Raw genomic sequence first — 21,220 nt, forward strand, 5'->3', positions numbered from 1 at the left:
TTAGCAAAATGTTATATATTTTTAATATTTCTAAAACACTTAATTACAATTTTGATACTCCAAAAATATTTTATATAATTTAAGAAATTCCTATAAGATATAAATAACAAGATTCAATATACTATTCTTCTTTTGGGTAAATGTTCACCTTTACACACCCTGCTCCAAATGACCTCCGAGTGACCTTGATCTTAACTTTAACAATCAAACAAATTCACTGCTTTAGAAACACAAATTCATAAAAATTATTTTGCTCATAACTTTTCAATGAGTAACGAGCGACGGAAAAGGTGACCTTGACCTCCTTGAGGGTCAAGGTCAAGGTCACTCGGAGGTCGTTTGAAGCGGGGTGTGTAAAGGCGAACATTTGTCTTCTTTTGTATTGATACCACTTTAAATAAAACGTTTTATGAATTATGTTATATATACATATTAAATAATATTTTTAATACAATAATTTAAATATCAATTTAACATTCCATCTTTTTATATTTGACCCTTAAAAAAATGTTGCTTTCGACGTGCCAATGGCCCCCTTAACAAATTTCTGGATCCGCCAATGCTACTTGCTCTGCATATAAGCTACGTTGAATATAGCGTGTCCAGTGTTATCTAAGACGTACTAGGCTCCGGACTTGCATCGATGAAGTCGATGTCCGAGGACGTCGCGGCGCTCGCTCGGCGACCTTGTCTCGGCGACGCGCTTATGCGTGCTTTGACGCTTGTCGTCGAGACGCTCAGTCGGTTTCCGGTTCGCTGGGCTGGCAGATGTTGCTGCTTTGTTCTGTAATCAAAGGGTTCCGATATATGGATATATTGTTATGTGCGAGCGCTGGGGGAGAGAGAGACACGTCGCGTCGCTCGGGAGAAATTAACGTACACGGGGTCTCAATTGCACAGGACTCGGGATCATTTGCGAGAGTTGAGATCAATATCAGGCAAAAATTGGAAAACAAAATAAAACGGAGGCTTATTCAATTTGAAATATTAATTTGCAACAATAGCTATCGGCGGACAGATCGAAATGAGAGGGGAAAAAAGAAAGAGAAAAATGTGCCGATAGTTCCGAGGAATTTTTTTTATTCGATTGTACTTGAGTCTTTCTTCGGCACCCTTCATGGCAGTGTTCAGTTCCTCCTCCCACTGTTTTTCCTTCTTCTCCCTCTCCTGTCTCTCGATCTCGCGCTCGCGATTGTACACCCGGTATTCCGGGATGTAAGCTAATCTCCGCGTGTCTACGCTCGATCCAGCCCCTTCGGCGAACCCACCGGCGTCCTCCGCCGAGTGTTCGACCCTGAGCGACCTGTAACGGGATGTCGAGATATTGCTTCGACAATTAGCATATTAATTACCTCGGTAATATATAGGATAGCGAGAGGAATACGTAAATTTTAAGATGTTCAGGGTCGCAACAGTCGCTAGAGATTACGTTGTACTATTTCACGACGCTATGATAATTTTAACGTGAAAATAATTTCGAAGATAAATTCAACCACGCTGGAAAAGGGAAAAATTTTAGCATAAAAGAAGAGGCAATTTTTCTAAAAAAGAGGCAATTGAGTATTTTTTTTACACGCGTCTATTTTAAGGTTTAAGGGATGAAACCACTCGTCAAAATTTTATTCTATGCAATTATTGTCGAAATGGTGAAATAATAATAAAAAAATGTTTTAGATAAAATTTTCATCAATGAAATATTAGATCTGTTTATAACAAATATAAGATGAGCCCATTCATTTTTATAGCAGGAAACGGCAGTTGCGAGTTTAAGAATACAAGAAATTACGTATTTTAAACCGCACACCGAACAATTTTTCGGTCTCTTGAAACGCCATTCTACGAAACTACCGCAATAATATCACGAGTTAAATTATCTAGCAATTCAACAATTTTGATGCTCATAGCATCTTGGATCTTAATAATGTTGAACGACACATTAAAATCTATGAGTGAAAATCTGTAAATAATTAATTTATTTTGCGAGAAATATTCGATAAGAAATATAATACATGAATTTAAAAATCTTAATATATGTAGGTATATAGGAATACTAGTTGAACACGAGTTTTACTCTAGAAATAAGGATCTTTTTCAAGAACTATATCAATTCAAAATATTATACTTATAGAAAATTTAAAAATATTTTACAGCTGTCTGTGATCATAACATATTTTACAGTAAAAATATTATTTCCATTGGCAACAATTCCCTGAAAACGGTAAACGGATTTTCACTGAAAATTCGTACTTTTAATGCATTTCTCCGCGTCTACAATCCGTAGTATGACACGGGCTTTATCATACATATGTATACATATCTCTTTAGATACAGGGTTGGGTAAGTTAATGTTTTTTTTTAACTGAATAAAGTTAAAGTTAATGGCTTTACCAAATTAATAAAGTTAAGTTAAAAGTTGAAGGAATAAAAAATTACCTTAACGTAAGTCAAGTCAATATTGAATTAACTTAAGTTGAAAAAAAGTTAATTTCGAAAAAAAATTATTTTTTAGATCAAAATGTCTTAATTTTTCTTAAAATGAGATTAAATAACTACAATATAGATTATTAGATTTACTTTTTAATAAGTCTTAAGCCATAAAAAATTGATCAATTAAATTCGAATACGAGAAGAATATTTAACTGTAATTAGTCAATTTCTTATGACTTAAGGCTTAAAACACTTATTGTAAATCCGGACTGAGGTTTATAACATAAGGCATAACCGAATAAGTCAATTAGAGGGCTGTATTAGTATCTTGAGAAATTACTTAAGATAGTCTTAAAATATAAACAGAATATACGCTCTTAGAACGGAATCCATAGACGTTACTCAAGATTCCAGATGGTATTAAACTAGTGCATGAACCAATCAGAGAGCCGTATTAGCATCTTAAGACATTCCTTGAGATTTAGACTATGTTCGGATTCCGGCCTTAGTCTTATTATATCTTATTATTTTTCTAAGATATTTAAAAGACATAAAAAAATGTTTAACTTAAAAAAAAAGTTATGAAGTTAACGTTTAAAAGTAACTTAGTTAAGTTAAAATTTAATGCATTTAAAATTAACTAAGTTAAGTTAAAAGTTATTAACTTTTTAACCTTTTTTTTTTAACTTTTAACGTTTCAACTAGTTACTACCCAACCCTGTCTAGATATAAACATTCAAGGGCGTGTTCAGTTTCCCACCTGAGTGCTCCCAGGGTGTCATGTCATCTTTGTTTATCATTTAATAAGCAATAAGGATAGAAGGATACCTGAGCGGCACTCGGGTGGGAATTTGCGTTAAAAACAAATGAAATAGAGTAATTTTCAGTGACAATCCGTATTATTCTCATCAGCGATTCATCTTCACTCGATTTATAACAATAAGAGAACAATGATCGTGCAAAAGTAACTGACCTCTGTTTAGCCAGGCGTTTCTTCTTCTTGTGCAGCGGTTTCGTTTCGATTATCATTTCCTCGAGCTCAAAGGTGGGATCACAATTCAGGTGATCCTTCGGTGGGGTGAAGCGTGGCTTTATCTGCTTGTTCAGTACCTTGTCGAAGTCCAGATCCCTTATCGCGCTCGCCTGTTTCAGTTCTTTCAAGCACGATACTCTGGTACTCGGTGCGACAGTTAACAGGCGGTCCAGGAGATCGCGTATCGACGGGCTCCAGTGTGAGGGTACAGGCCTTTCCTCCTGAAAAAACAAGGTATTCGTACACCAGTATCGATGAGTATCTTCTCGCGTTCGCCGCAAAATAAAAGTGAGTGTAATCAAAAACTTTTTTTGTGAATAACTGAAGGCAGTAAGATTGAAGACCTCAAAATATATTTTTTTTATTTTATAAAACTGTTTCATCAAGAGACACGGCAGTGTCTCGCGCCAAGTGAACGCGAAACGTTAAAGTTTACGCGAGTCGATGAGTTGCGAGCACCCGAGATTATCGGATCTCTCAATAAACGGCTGAATTTATATCAACTTTTAAGTAGTCTTAATTTACTATTTGGATTTAAATTATGTTATATAAATGTATTTTTATTTAATACGTATCTTATAAAGGAAGATATCGCAATGAAAAGTCCAAATGTCAAATTTTGACACATAGAGATACGTCATCATCATCATCGCCTTCGAGATGAACATAGTTACGAACATGATGTAAAAATATAAGGTGTTTCAACTCCCGAGATGCGCAGTGTCGACCAATCAGAAATTTGCCTCAAATGCAAAAAAACAATATGGCTTCATCCAAGATCCGCAACATAGTGTCAGCTAACCTATTGGCTGAAGACTTGGTTAATAAGTCATAATTAGTCACCATTTGAGGCTAAATTTTTATTGGCTGCTCTAATTTCGGCCCCGCCTACAATGCGCTTTGAAACACCTTATATTCTTACATCATGCTTACGAATTTATTTTAACAGTTGATATAGGGGAAGCCCGGGCAAAATGGATGCCCTAGGCAAACCGAATACTTTTTATTTCTGCTTATCTATCAGAGATGGTGCTATGAATCTCTAGCTGTTGCAGGAATAACCGGCCGGCGACGCTATGAAAATACAAAACGCAATATGATTGCGATTGTTTATGTTTTATATACAAATATACGAAATTGTGTGATGTTTTCTTACAATTTTCGCTTAGATACATAGTGTAATTATTAGCAATAATTGTTTCTTAACCAGTGTGAATAAATTTTTATAGGAATTCTCTGTCTTTAAACGTGCATTAGAGGTTAAAATTCTTCACTTGTTGCTGAAACTTATTCTAATTTTTCCTAATTTGCGCCAAGTAGGTTCTTTAGGCAAAGTGAGTGGGGACAAAACGAATAGCACATCATCACTGCTGGACCTAGCTGTAGTGATGTAAACAGAAAGCGAGTTAAAAAAGAAAAGTCTGTTAATGATTAAGAGAACGTACGTTACTTCTGTTTGGTGTGTTCTCAAGAATACATCGATCCAACCATCCGAAGACTGGATCCAGTGCAATCAGTGCACTAAATGGGCTCACGAAGGCTGCACAACATATAGAGGATTTGGCAGCTACTTTTGTGACGATTGCCAATATTAATTTTGATATTTTTTTATTATATTCTCATTATTCGAGTAATATTCGGTTTATCCAGGGGGGTTGGGTAAAGCGGATGATTTTTCTTTTCTTACATTTTTATTTAAAATACATATAAATGTTCAAGTTTTTTAAATTTTATTTTTAATTTTATTTTAAAGTTTATTCTATAATGAAATTTTAAGAATAAAAAATAGTTTCTGATCTTAATTTTAACTATGTCATTTTTCTTCCCAAACCTTAAGATATCCACACTGCCCGGGCTTCCCCTATTCGTAATATCTTGCTATTGAATTGATATTGATACTATTCAGATATTAATTATGCATATTAATTATATGCACATGTGTATATAAATAAAAATTAAAAATGCACAAATATTGTTTTTTCAATCTTTCTGAAAAATATATTGCATGTTAAGGGGGCTCCCGTGGTATATTCACCATTTGTCATATCGTCATGCCCGAGCGCGCGAAATGTCAGCCCCGTGAATAGCGAAATTTAATTGCGATTAATTTAAAAACTTTAAAAAAGAGACATTATAAAATGTTTTTTTTTTTTTTTAATAAACAAGATTAGAAAATCCGCTTATCTCAAAGTAAAGAAGACTCAGATCATTCTTATAATCACAAACGTGATTCCAAGGTCTTATATTATATTGAAATACATGATATATTTCACGTTGTACATTCCGTGTGTTTACTTTCGGAATTATTCAAAACTGGAATGTTTTGAAAGACATGTTAAAATGTTTGTGTTACACAAGCCGATGGACGTATACCAGGGCAGAATGCTATAACACGTCGCGCACGTGTCGTGCCAGCAGCGCGCTCATGACAAGTCCTTAATTAACGTTACAGCTGAGACATGATATAACCTTAATTAACAGACTAACGCGCGCGTATTCTTCAAAAATGGTATAGAAATTTTACTCGCACCTCGTATAACTTTGGACGAGAAGGGAAAATAAAGAGTCGCGCGACGCACTTCTTTTATATATCTCGCGTAAATTAATTTTTTTTCATCATATATTTGTATCTCACCTTCAAGATCCTCAGAGCCTCTCTGTTGGACGTAGTGGAGTGAAGTGGGTACGGTCTCTCCATGGCTAGGGTTTCCCAAGCGAGGATTCCCAGACTCCACCAGTCCACTGCGAATCCGTAACCGTGGACGCCATATTCCTCGCACGAACACATGTAAATCTCTGGAGCTGATCCGCGTAAAAAGGAAGAGATGCAGAAAAGTGTACTGGTCTCACGTTGTTCGCGAGAGCGACTCGCCGAGTTTAAAGTAGACATAAAAGATAAAGAACTGATGCATGGAAACAAAGAAAGCTCGTTATTCTTTTTGAAATGCGACCTTTTTCTGCTAGACATGAGTCTCTCTTGATACACGCAATGTCTTATTTGATGTGAAGATACTGCTTCCGTTTAAAGATTACGAATCTTTCTTTGATACGTAATATAAAAGCTACCGTACGAGACGAATAAGGAATCAGCAGCAACAATTTATGAAAATAATAAAATTGATCGCAATTACAAATTATAAACTTGACATGCGTTTGTATTAAATATGTGAATATAGAGAGAAATGTGCGCGCATAACAACTGAAATAATGATTTGATATAGAAAACGATATTGATATGTTTTAAAATTAATTAAATGTATTGAATATATTATGAAAATAAAGTATCGTAATTAAATAACAAAAATGACGGAACGCATGAATTTTAAAACTATGTGGAAGAAGGGAAATTCAAATTGGGACTATTCGCTAACACATACCTATATACGGTTTTGTCCCAGACATCGAAGTTGCCAATTGCCCGCTTTCGAGTACAGTTGCAATGTTGAAGTCTGTCACATGAGCGTGGCCTAGACAAGCAAATTGTCTTTTGTAGTCTCTCCATTATTAAGTTCATAACTAATTAACTGAAATAATTAAGCGCTTCGAAACATCCCGCTTAAGGAAAAAAAGAAAACAGTAATTATACGTAATGATTCGATTAATATTATAAAGTAGCAAATTCTGCAAATTCACTTGTGATTTAATAATGTAATAATAAATAACAGTGTACGTGATTTTGATTGGTTACCATTTTATACGTATTTCTTATCTTTTAATGGATTATCTACTGATATAAATGACAAGAACACCAAATTTTATACATTCTGGTCTTTTGGTTTCGTTACATTGTCGGCTCTTTGTCCCTTTTTATCCGCATTGTTTTATAAAGTAGCATATTCTTATTTCGCGAGATAGGCTTAAAATTTTCCTTTCTTTCCTTTAAATAATATGAAAAGGGATACGTAATAACGTATGTAGTACACATGAAGAGTCCACTTTTTATTCTGATTTTTAACTCTTATGAAATATAAATTGTACGTAAAACTCTTTACCTTCAAGTTTTTGTAAGTAATATACTTTGTAATTTCAAAGTGAGCACAAACATAACAAAATTCGTTTAATATGTATTGGAAGAGAAAAATGTATTGTAGAAGAGAATTCGCCATATTTAGATTTTCAAAAAATAAATTTCTTTGATTTTTTGATACAAAAATGTCATGCTGTATCTTTTTTAATAGCAGACATAAAAAACAAAGTCGACAGGGAACACAAAATGTAGGTTTTATCAATGCTACCGAAACTTTGTTGATTAATATTGTTTGTAAAATTTAATTAACTAATCTTGCGTTTATGCAGTCCAGAATTTACATTAATATTTACATTTCGTTCATATTTTAAGACTGTCTTAAGTAATGTCTTAGAGATTGAAGATTGAGACTAAAAAAAAAATTAAAATTTGTCCAATTTAAACAAATAAGGAGCTAAATTTTTTTGTTATTATTGATCTCATTTCAATCTTCAATCTCAATCTTCAATGCGTTGTCTGATTTAGGTCTAAATTAGAATACGCATTGAAAATTGAGATTAAAGATTGAAAATTGAAATTTGACCAATGAAGATAAAGAAATTTTAACTCCTATTATTTTGATTAGCCAAAATTCAATCTTTCAATCTTCAATCTCAATCTTCAATGTGTAGTCTGATTCCGGCCTTAGGCCTTATGAAGCTAATACGACTCTGTGTTTAGCTATGATATCTCATTTAGTTAAATAAAAAGCTTTAAATATAAGAATCGACTATGAATACAGGTCTTAACGTTTTACATATATTACAAATGGTGATAAAGTATCTGTTCATGGATTTCCCAGTCCTCGCTTAAGGTATTATAAAAAAAAATGCGCGGATATAACAATGGCAAATAACGCGTCCGAGCTCGCGATTTAAATACGTTTCTTACGGGATGAACGCCTGACGAGCCCTAACTATACCGCATAGCTGTATCTACGGGTCATCAGAAGACTATTAAGGGATGGATACACATACTCGACAATACATACATCCGCGCGCGCGCGCGCGCGCGTGCGTGATATTGGTTTTCCAACGCGATATGGTCAGAGCTCTCTCGCGTGCGCCACGCCATACCCGCAATATTTATCCGTTGCCATTTTCTAAACATCGTGTCGACCGCAATGTGGCTCGAGCAACGCTGTAAACCGGAGAGAGAGAGAGAGAGTGAATAAACTCCGACGCACACACGATGATGTGTGCGATGGCAATAACACACAATCTCCCCATTGTAGCTGAGTTCCGTGTTTTTAGTGCTAGGTACGTGGGTGGTTTGCGTATACATAGGGAAGAATAGCTTCCCACACCTTGTTTACGAAAGGGTTATAAAAATTGACGACTTCTTTACAGAAAGCAAAATCTTCTCATCAAAGCGATCGTTTTCATCATTTCATTGCTTATCAATAGAAATAAGAAACCCGCATTTATTTAGCCGATATTTGTTGGCCGTGTAACTTTTTCTTGCAATCAATTAACCAATCGATTTGTAATTGAAAAGTAATAAAAGATACAACGAAGCTGATAAAATTGTTAAAAATTTGTAAAAGTTGAAGTTATCAGCCATTTAATTTGCTCGAGCGTGCATATGTTCTAAAATTAAACGTTTATTTTTTTTTCACAGCCACTTTTAGTAGTATAAGCTTTCGAATAACAATTTCCGATAGAAATAATCAATACCTATTGCGTTCACCACTCAGTTTTGGTATCGACAGCCGTCTATTCTAGAAATGAAAAACAAGTGACGTATTATTTAAACAACTCGTTCGTGAATAATGCGAGAGACACACCCTTCATTGGGAAACTCACTGACTCGTATATCTTCAAGATAGATTAGGGACGCTTCCTTAACTGGAGTACTCCCTTATAACTTTGACTAGTTTATGAAATGTTTGACGGCTTCAATTTGATAAATTGCCTCTTCCTACTGACGTCTACTGATGTCCCATGATCTCGCGTGCGCGAAGCCCCGTGTCTCGGTAAAATTGACTGCGAAATACATTCCGACAACTGCACCGCAAAATGCGGAAGGCAATGAGAAGTGGTCTATTACGTCTTCATAATTTTACGCCATTCGCCATTGTAGTTACGTTTTAGACTTTTCCTCACGCGTGCACGTAATGTGCCCTATACTGCAATGCTTTTGCGTGCGGTAAATAGCCAATAACTCAAGCCGTTGAGTTATTTCGCAAAAGCGTTGCGTTATGAAAAATAACGCAACGCTGTGGTAGGGTGGTAGCACTGGTAGCACGAATGACAACACAGAGAAACCTAAATAACGCAAGGCAGTGGTAGGGTGGTAGCACTGGTAGCACCAATAACAACACAGAGAAACCTAACCTGCGTCGACGCTGGCGCCCGCCCGTCCGGTGTTCGTTCAAGTCGCGCCGTTTTTCACGGGCATTGCATCATCTTTATGTCATTGCTATCAGAAATTTGTGAACGGGGCCATTTTACCAAGATTGTAAGTATCCTTCAACGTGTAATAACTAATATTGGCTGCTTTCCAGCTACGACACAAGTAGACACTGTGTAACACAGTGAATCATTGCATCCCTGTTGTTTGCCTACGTTAAACGAGGATGAAACGATTCTCTGTGTTACACAGTATCTGATTCTGTCCTTGCTGGAAAGCACCCATTGTATAAGTGTCCTTCAACGTGTAATAATTAACATTGTAATCTCTTAGTCGCTGCGCCCCCCCTCCGAACCCCCCCTGCTACCTGCGCCCCACGCACCACCCCATAAGTCACACTCGCTTCGCTCGTGCAACTTCGCATTCGCACTCGCTTCGCTCGTGCGAATTTATAATTGTATAACACAGTGCACTCGTGAGGAAAAAATCTATGTGCAACTTATGTGCTAATTGTCTATTGCGCGACGCGGGCACGGGAGCACGAGCGAAGCGAGAGCAACTTACCACACACGTTACACAATGTACTATTAATGAGAAAGTAGTTTGTATATACACTTATAATTTTCTCCTGTAAGAATGAAGTTCCATGCGCAAGATGTTAGACTGCAGTAGATCAGACTACACGCTGCAGGCCCTCTGAAGTTCTTAACCGCACCTCGTTCTGCCATATTATGCTAAATTACCACGTTCCTTTAGCCTCCCCAACTACTCATAGATATTTCAGATTATAGTTATTTTTAATTAAATTTAAATGTAAATAAAGAGTATAACAGTCGTTTTTAAATTTGTTTATATTGTTTTATTGTAAGGAGTCCTTTAACATTATTATCGTTTTTTAAAAATTCAATGTTTTCACGCAAATATAACAATTAAGCAAAAACGAAATTATATCTATTGATTTATTAATTAAACAATAATGATTTATTCGTCACTGATATGTATTTGTTTATAACTTCATATTTAATAAATGGAGATTAGACGATACCAAATTATAAACTAGTATTTTAATTAAGTTAAGGTATTGAAATAACGATTTATTTGTTTATAATTTAATTCTTATCAGAAGAAAATAGGACGGAAACGAATTATATACATATTGGTATTTGTTAACTACATTATCATATCCTAACTTAATTAACAAATATCAGTTTATAATTTCGTTCTGTCCGATTTCCATTTATTACATACTAAGTTATAAACAAATGGGTGTTGGCGACAAATTGACTGTTATGTCGTTATAATTTTCTAGCTTAATTAACAAATACTTGCGTATAATTTCGTTTTCGTACTAGGGCGCGTAAAATGATAGTTTTACTCCCGCATTTGCGGGAGTAAAATGCGATTTTACAACCCCGGAGAATTGTAAATAAACAACACCCAATTACTCCTCCCTCAGCAAAACAATCCATGAACCTCATTCCCCACCTTCACAGCTCCCTAGTACGAAAAATTTTGTTTCTCGGGAGTAAGGTTTTCACACACGCGTGTGTTCGACCGTACACTCGGGCTGGCTTCGCCAACCCTCGTGCCGTCGAACACCCTCCGGGTGTAAAAACCACTTTTACTCCCTAATCACAAAAATAACTAATTCTATCTGATCTCTTTTCATTAAATATTATGTTATAAACAAATAGATATTGTTGACAAATAAATCGATATATCATTAACATTTTCTAGCTTATTTAACAAATATTAGTATATAATTTTGTTTTCGTGTAATCTCTCTTTATTAAATATTAAATTATAAACAAATGAATATTAGGAACAATATTAAGTTATAAACAAATAAATATAAATAAATTGTTATGTCATTATCATTAGTTTTCTATTAGTGTAATTATCATTTGCTTTTTATTAGTGTAAATATTAATTAATAAAATAAATTAAATAAAATAAATTAATAGAAGGCTCAAAACAAGAATAAAACAAATTGATTAAAAATAAGAGAAAAGAGCCAATAATTTTTAAAGATATATAATTAACTCAAATTCGCAATACATTAAAATCAAACAGAGTAAAATTCGCAAGTAAGAATTCGCATATACGTTTCGACACCGATCGGGTCATTTTCAATGTTAAATTAAAATTAAGTGTGTATAATAGAATTGAGTCACAATTATAAAATTAAAAGTGTATAATAGAATTGAGTCACAATTATAAAATCAAAAGTGTATAATTATAATAAAATTAATAAGTCACAAATATAAAATTAAATGTATATAATGGGACATGGATCTTCCTTTGTGTTTCGCATAAGTTATATAAATCTTAAAACAGAGATATAATAAAAAATATATAGTCTATAAAAATCAAGTCTGTTTTGATCCATTGTTGAAAATAAATAAATGAAATAATCTAAATTACAGTTATAAAATTCGACTATACTCCTTGAAATAAGAATAAGAAAAAATGATTAATTATTAAATATTTCCATTAGATAATTAAAATAAATATAATTAATTTAATTATAATGTGAAATCTAATTATATTTATTATCAATGACTCGATAAATGTCTACAATAGAGCCGATATGCATAGTTCATTTTTAATTTTAAGACCATCTCAAATAATATCTTAAAACGCTAATATGGCTTTTTAATTGGTTCATATTTTATTTGAAGTACTAACTCAAAACCATCTTAAAGTTTGAACGTCTATAGTTTCTGTCCTAGGTGTTTTCTCTAGTTAATTGTATATTCTATGCCTCTATGAGACCAATTATGAACAAGTTTAGTAACACTCATAATTTATTGTGAATCGCAAACTTTTCTTAAATTATAAATAGAAGATCGAGGCGTGGTATAAATAATTATGAAAAAACAGTAAATTGAATGGTTATATAACAGCTACTGTATGTAAACCAATATTTCTCATAGAAAAGAACTAAGAAAAGCGGAATAGTAATTGGTACTTATTAAAAATTAAATATACAATTTAGATAAATATATTTTAATAGCTTAATTATTTTTAATTATTACCTTTATTATTATAATTTTTAAATATAAATACAAAATATTATTGTTATAGCAAGAACTTAGCAAAAATTCGTGAAATCCACAGGAAAAAGACATTTAAAATATAAAAAAAATAACGTCAAGTATTATTATTGTAACAAGAACTTAGCAAAAATTCGTGAAATCTACCGGAAAAAGACATTAAAAATGTAAAAAAAAAAACAGCGTCAAGTATATTAATGCTTTAAAAAAGAAGTGAAATCAAAATAACATTTCAAGTATCTTTATTAAAATGCTCTTACAGAACACGTATTTGCATCTTGAAGGCATCCTTTTTACGACTTTTTTGGGTATCCTTTAGAACTGTATTGTATTGGATAATTATAATAAACTTTATAAAAAATACATTTTATTTAATGTGTATAAAGTATATCAACACATTAAGGGGGGAAACCACATTAGGAGGCACATTTTCACTGATTTTTTAGAATTTTTTTTGAGTGGGAAGAATTAATTAGAATTCAATCAAATGTTGACATCGTTTTATTCATATTTCGAACAACTTTTGTGAATTTTTTTGAATAATTTAAACCAAAAATAACAAAGTTACGCACTGATGTCCGCAACTAGAGTTCTCCAGTTGCGGGACGTGTAGCGATTCTAATGTTTATCTGAAATCAAAAAGGTTTTAATTTTACATTATTAACTTATTTTCTAAGAATATGAACCTCAATGCAGGTGAAAATAATAAAAATTAAAAATTTTGCAGGTGTTGGGACAAATTATTTCAATTTTCACCATTTTTTTTCACTAATTATGCAAAAAGAACACTTTTAAAAATATGATATCCCAAAAGTTGGTTCATGTTTTTCGTAATTTTATAAAGAAGAATACTATCAATTTTCATAATAATCGGTTTATTACTTTTTGAGTTAGACTTCCCTCAAAAGTGAAAAAATACATTTTGAGAAAAACGCGTTTGAAAAAAAAATTCTCGAAAACTAGAAATTTAAGGAAGTTAACAATAATATAAAGTGCTCACCGATTAATCAGCGATTCCAGCACCATATAATAATCCTTCTTCTTCCTCATAGTGAACAATTTAATGACCCGATAAAAATGTAAGCGATTCACAGTCACATTTTCACTCGTAGAACTGACGAGTATTTTCTCGAAATTAATGTTTTATTAGATCGCACAATAAATCGATAAATTTGATGGTAACTTGGTTTCAAACATTCGGAGAAGAGTGAAGAGATATTTATAGTTATGCTGAAGATGACTCCAAAGTAGAGCCGAAACGTTCATTATTTTTCAATATTTTTAAAGAATAAATTATTAATTAGGTACAAAGAACCACGTCTGACTCTCTACTGCCTGATCCTTGGATACATACTTTTTTGCTCCTAGTACCTTCTATACCGTTATTTGAAAAGAAAGATACAAAGGTGGGGTTCCTCTACAAGGGGGGCTACATAAGTACATAAAGCGACTACCTGAAATAGTGCTTCGCCCTACCTGCTGTGCGCTCGAGCCTGTAGCCTGTACCCGATGAGCTCTCGGTTCTATGCTCATAAAATCTAAACGAATGCGAATTTCGCTTTGAAATTTTGGCAGCGTATTCTTGGATTGTTAAGCTAGCGATTTATGCAAAAAAAATCGATTTTTTTTTAACCTCTAATGTGATTCTCCCCAGAATGAGAAAACGAAATGTAATAGATAGCCTAATAAGAGGCGCAGAAAAATTGAAAAAGTAGTTTTACCTCTATAACAAATAGAAAATTATAGAGAATCCAGCAACATACTTGACGCGCCGGTTTTGTTCAGTAATATAGCCATATATACATGTCTCTCTTTCTCTTCAGATTATATATATATATATATATATAAACTTCAGATTATATATATACAAAATCTATTTTATATACATATATATATATATAATCTGAAGTTTATTACATTCCCTTTTGAGAACCTCTTTTGAATATTCAATTTTATGATGTTTCTAGAATTATAGGCAAAAAAGGGCTATATGTCTAACGAACTTATTTTATGACTCATCTTTAACGGACTCTTGCATGAGTCATCGTCACCTTCTCCAGTTTTTCCCTACCCCGTTTACGTACATTTTTGGTATTTTAAAATCTTACGTTATTGGTTGGAGCTCTGATAGAAGACTCCACCTCTTTAGTCAATAAAAAGATCCTTCCAGCTCAGTTCGATTTAGTCTAATTTCATAAGCCGTACTCTCGCTAGTAACAACGCACGCACGCACGTACATATATATATATATATATATATTTAGAATTTTAAATTTTATCAAAAATAAATGCAAAGTTTATATATATGTAAATTTACATATAAATTTTGCATTACTTTTTTGATAAAATTTTAAATTCTAAATTTTTTACAGCTGACTCGAATGAATATTTTGTTGCTAACAAGAATGAATTGAATAAAGAAGAGGAAGCAGAAGCAGTAGTAATAGTAGAAAAAGTAAAAGAAGAAAACATGTTATCGGATAATTTAGAAACAAAGAAACCGCCTCCTAATTGGTTCATTGTGCAGGAAGTAATAAATCGACAAATAGGTAGTAATCCATTATTCCAAAGAAGATTTTGTAGTTCTTTACATGCAGTAAATCGACTGGAGTTTAAGTACAAACTCCATGACGTTGAGGTAAATTATTTATTTTGATACATGTTGACTTATTATATACAATGTTTTATAGATTACTTTTGGACCATTATTATAGATTTTTTAAATCATGTATAGCTATACGTATTAAAGTTTCGTTATTATTTACAGGATGTAAATGCCTTAAGTTTCAATCAGAAAGGAAACTTATTAGCAAGAGCCTCTGGCGAGACAATTTCTATTTGGGATTGGGCTGCAAGGAAAAAGTGTTGTTGCCTTCCAAATGGCTATGTCTTCCTAATAAGCGAGGTATGTATAATATTTATATTATATAATAAAGTATTGCTATTTGAATGTTTTGTAATAGTTATTCTGATTTAATTGTATTTTTTTATTAATCTTTTCAATTTAATAATATATGTGTTTAGGTCAAATGGCTGCCTTTAGACGTAGAAAATTTTATGGTCACTCGTACTTTCGATGGTGATATACATTTATTAGATCTGGAATACAAATCATGGAAACGATTGTTGCACTATAAATTATCCTTTCATGATTCACGTAGACAATATTTTATGAATGACAGGTCATTAGCTGTGCATCCTGAAATACCCTATGTCGTGTTTTCTACTGGAAACGGCTCAATTTCATCCATAGATATCCGGGAGGATACACCAAAGTAAGAAATTGTTATTAAAAAGTTCACATGTAATAATGTTTCTTATATATTCTTTGTTTATAGCATGCAGAATGTCTACATATAATATTAATTTTTTTTCTACCAAAAATCGTTGTATTGGCTGTGTTCAGCAGACTCAACAGTTTTGCAACCGTTTTATAATTCGTCTCGCTGATTGGATTATACTTTTTGATCTAAAAAAATAGTCCTATCTCAACGAAGAGTCATAAAATAATTATAAAACTGTTGAGTCTGCTGAACGCGACCATTATCTGGCGTTAAGTGTAGCACGGGATCGTCCTGTGTACTTATATGCGAATCAATCACATTGTGATTGAAAGATGACTGGACCGTTGTGACAGTTATAGCCCGGTTCAACCAAAGTAATATTGATTTATTTCGGTTCAACTTACTGTTAATCTTTTTCTAATTCTCATAATTGTTTCTGGTTTTTTATTCCAAGAATTAGAAAAACAGGAACAATAAGTTAAACCAAAATATACTCATATCGTTTGCAGCGGAGTTAATGCCTATTTTCAAAATGTAGATTAATTTTAATCTTGGTTCAACTTATACTTTGGACAAGAAAAAATGATAAGAATCTTATTGAATCGTATACATTTGAAACTCAACAAACGGAAAATAGGATATGCTGGCATAAAAGATCCAGGTTCGACCATTATAACAAAAAAAGTTAAAACAAAATTAACCTACGTTAATTAGTAGAAATGAGAATAAGTCGATTAAATTCTACATAGACGCAATACTAAATTTTGACAATATTCAATACTAAAGACCGTTAATATGTGTAAGAACATAACTAATGCAAACACGAACCCTACAACAGTCTAGCTTGGATCTCTAATTGCTTACATGTACCGCGGTACTATCACGAATTAAAACAAATGAATAATTAACTAATATACGTAGTCCCCCCAAACTGCGCGTCGAACTATCGTTGGTCTTGAACGCAATTCTAATAATCTGAAAATACTAAATCTGGAAATAATTCTTTTTATTGTGAAAAATATTACATCTGCCGGAAGTTGAACCCGGATACCTTGCTTTACGCGCAAGTGTCCTAGCCAATTAGACTACCGAGGCCATGGTAATATTCCTCGCAATAATTTATTTTAATTGGTGATAATACCGCAGTAGTTTATATGTAAACGATTAAAGATCCAAGCTAGACCGTTATAGGCTTCATGTTTGTATTAGTTATACTAATAAATTTTGAGTTTACATGATAAGAGTGTTTATTTTTGTTCTTTAATACACATGTTATATATACTAACATCCATTATAATATTAAATACATTTATGTTCATATCCATAGATTGCTCGATATAAAGAAATTTCGAAATACGTTAAATAGTATACATTGTAATCCTTCTAATAGCAATGAAGTTTGTATCAGAGGTTATTTTCCCTGCGTAAGGGTGTATGATCTGCGAAATATTTCGAAACCACTTTATCAATTGTGGACCACCAAGTATGAGGAGGTATGTATTAGTTTGATTCAAACCTATTGCTGAAAAGTTTATCAATATTTAAAGAAATACTACAGTGTTTATGTTTTTTACATGAGTTTTAATTACATATGTAATTTACATGTATTTGAAGGATTATTATGAGTACGACTGTACAACAATCGCCATGTATAATCACGATGGGACAGAGATTCTCACATCGTGTAATTTTTCCAAAATATTATTATTTGATAAATCAATGTGGTTATGTGAAGGAAATTCGAATCATACATTATTTGAAAGCAATCAATTTAGTTCTGTACCTGGTGTACCTGCTGAGGTAGTCAAGCGACGTTTTACATGTAATTATATTATTATTATATTCCCGATATTTTACTTTTTTTTAATTTTAGAACTCTATATTTTAAGTATATTTCAAAAGAGAAGTAGCATACAGTAACATTATTGAATGGTTTATTTGTTAATTAATTTTTATTCTGAGATTATTGTTTAAAGATTTTTTTATGTACATTTTTCATATTTTTTTCGTCTATGTAATTGAAAAGCGACTCTTTAAATAATTATAATATGATTTATTAATAGTAGATATTAAGTTGTCTTAGTTATGTGTTGTGATTGCAGTTATACGTGGAATCAATTTTTTCGGACCTAAAAGTGAATTTATTATATCTGCATCCGATCGTGGTGATATATTCATTTTTGACAAGAAAAAAAGAACTGCGGCACAGTGGTTGAGAGAAGATTACAAATCCGTAAAGTGTTTTCATTTTGTGCATTTGATAAACAAATTTTTCTTCTTCGTAGTATGTGTTGCACAAAATAACTTTTATTCACTTAATGTATAGATGTTGAGACATCACTGCTTAGGTCATCCCCATATTCCTATCCTTGCAACGGCAAGTGGGTCCAATGTCCTGATATGGATGCCTTCGAGGAATGAAGATCGAAAAAAATTTAGGACTGTATGTATAGAATTATCTGTGTGTTTTTTTTGCATTTCTTTTTCTCGCTTAATCATATAATTTATTAAATAAATAACTTAATTTTTAAAACAACGTCACTAAAATAAGCAATATAGTTGAATATAATAAATCAGTGGCATCAATAAACCATAAAATTATAATTTATGCATTTCCTGTTCTTCACAAGTACTTACATCAAGTTCAGTAGAATAGAAAGCAAGCATATAACGATTTCTCAAGTAACGTCTGGATAAAAATGGGTCAAAGGTAGGGTTGTCTCGCGATTGGGCGATCTACATTACGAAATAGATTATGAGGGCAGATGCTTCAAGAGACACGTGGATCATATCCGCGCCTTTAGTGAGAAAAAAGCTGAGGACCAGTCTAATAGTCAAAAGAGGCTAAAGGAGAAGGATAAGCCTCGTAGAGTTCATTTTTATGATAACGATATCGCAAACATTCCACAATAAAGCTAATTTGCAGGTTCCACCGTCACCACGAGGACCACCTTCACCACCGAGTCCGTCCACTTCAGAGGAGCGTTATTGGACATTACCCGCAACTCCAACTTCACAAAGATCTCCGCCATATCGAGTACAGTCACCTCAAATTGTACGGAGATCTACGAGACCTCGCAACCCTCCACTACGTTATACACCAAGCTAACGGCATTGTCCTTAGAAATCCATGTACTCTAAATACAAAAAATTGAGGAAGAGTAGGTATCGTATATGCAACTTACCATCAGCGATCGTTACGTTACCGACACGGAGTTTACGGTTGTCGCTACTGTCTGTCTGTTTTTGTGTCTATTGCATACAATAAAACAGTCTTTGTATACCTCGTAATATTACAGTCTTCTTCTTATAATCACCTAGATAAATTCAATACATAAAGATTTCTTTTTCCGGTTACTTGCATTACAAAGATATACATATTTGTCATAGAGGGTTTGTTAAAGTAAGTTTGTTCACCTTATATTTACATTTTTTACACTAAGCATCTTCGTCTTCTTTCTCTTCACACGCACGCACGCACGCACGCACAACGTCCAATACATATATCAGGAAATAAAAAGTTGCTCGTTTTAAAATTAAAGTTACAGTTACTTGTCATAGAATAAAAAAAGTAACGAGTTATATATGGAGAATTATATGTGTGTCAAAGCACTTGCGAGAATTTGAGAATAACTATAGACCTCTGATAGCCGGTCGACGTAGTAATATTCTTCGCAATATTTATCTAAAGTAATATATGTATTCCTCTCCCACCTCCCTAAACTTGCGCGCCGAACAATCGTCGGTCTTGAAACGCAACTCTATCTGAAAAGTCCCCCCAAATTGGGGAATACATATATTATTTTAGATAAATATTGCGAATAATATTACTACGTCGACCCGCCATCAAAGGTATATAGATATTCGCAAAATTCTCGCAAGTGCTTTGATACCTGTAGGTATACTCTTTATAGAATCTCAACTAAATAAAACTCTCTCAGGCGTATAAGGTAGGCTTCCATTACAATACCTTACTGATGAGTCCAGTAGTGAAAGCCGGGACGAAACGCCAACATTACGTGATAATCTTCGCAATATATTAGAATAAAATTAAAGATTTTAACGAATTTATGGCTCGTAGCCCTGTTCTCTTATTAGTTTTAAATTTATTGAGCCTTATTACAATCTAAATATGAAATAAAATTTCTTTTAAAAACAATATATTGTAAAAAGAAAGGTATACATATATATTCGATGTACACAATTCTTATTCTAAAATTACAATTATGAACAAAACGGGAGCGTCAAGTATGTTACTGAAGATCTTGTTCCTTTTCGATTGTCTCTATGATTTTCTACTTGTTATCGAGGTACAAAACCTTTTTCAATTTCTGCGCCTCTTATTAGGCTATCTATTACATTTCGTTTTCTCATTTTAATATCTCGTTATACTTTGTACACATTAAATAAAATGTATTTTTTTTAAAGTTTATTATAATTTTATCCAATACACCACCAGTTCTAAAGGATACCCAAAGGTATTATTAGTAAAAAGGACGCCTTCAAAAAAATAATTGAAATATTATTTTAATTTAACTTCTTTTTTATGGCATTAAATTTGGTTTTTTTGCAAAATATTTTATATTATTTTGATTTCACTTCATTTTATGGCATTAATATACTTGACGCTTTTTTTTTACATTTTTAATGTCTTTTTTCGATTTTTATCTTCGTAATATATCATAATTATTTTAATTTTTGACTCTTATGCCCTTTACTTACATTTAAATTTGTTTATTAACAAGAGTCCTTTATACATATTTTTATTGTTATTTTTAATGATATCACAATAATGGAATTACAAGTGAAAGGCCAAGTGAAGTAACCTTAAGAGAAGAGATTTATTCATTGATTTACTTAATGGGTTTTTTGATAATTATTTAAGAATATTGTCAGATGTATAGTTTCCGCAAAAAGTGACAAAAAATTTATACTTTCCATATAAAAATGAGTATTATGTAGGTGCGTATGGAACAATTCAATAAAGTTAACATTTATGTTTAACGATACACACAATTTTACAGTTAAATTAAAACTGCCTGATTTTATCTTAATTATTGAAT

At 32.6% G+C, this 21,220-nt stretch overlaps 1 protein-coding gene across 2 annotated transcripts in view; it reads right to left on the reverse strand.

Moving 5' to 3' along the window:
• Positions 1–21,220, reverse strand: part of LOC108774774 (serine/threonine-protein kinase 32A) — a 44,561-nt gene that overhangs the window by 1,469 nt on the left and 21,872 nt on the right. Inside the window, exons 6-10 of one of the 2 annotated variants that reach the window (XM_018540969.1) lie at positions 6,838–6,927; positions 6,096–6,262; positions 3,401–3,681; positions 1,094–1,303; positions 624–784 (exon numbers count right to left, since the gene is read on the reverse strand). In XM_018540969.1, coding sequence (XP_018396471.1) covers positions 624–784; positions 1,094–1,303; positions 3,401–3,681; positions 6,096–6,262; positions 6,838–6,927 — 909 coding nt within the window. Of the gene's footprint in view, positions 1–449; positions 785–1,093; positions 1,304–3,400; positions 3,682–6,095; positions 6,263–6,837; positions 6,928–21,220 lie in introns of those variants that run through there. The other variant, XM_018540970.1, reaches the window with a different exon arrangement.

The sequence above is a fragment of the Cyphomyrmex costatus genome, unplaced genomic scaffold, assembly GCF_001594065.2.
Source record: "Cyphomyrmex costatus isolate MS0001 unplaced genomic scaffold, Ccosl1.0 scaffold273, whole genome shotgun sequence".
NCBI classification, from domain to species: domain Eukaryota; kingdom Metazoa; phylum Arthropoda; class Insecta; order Hymenoptera; family Formicidae; genus Cyphomyrmex; species Cyphomyrmex costatus.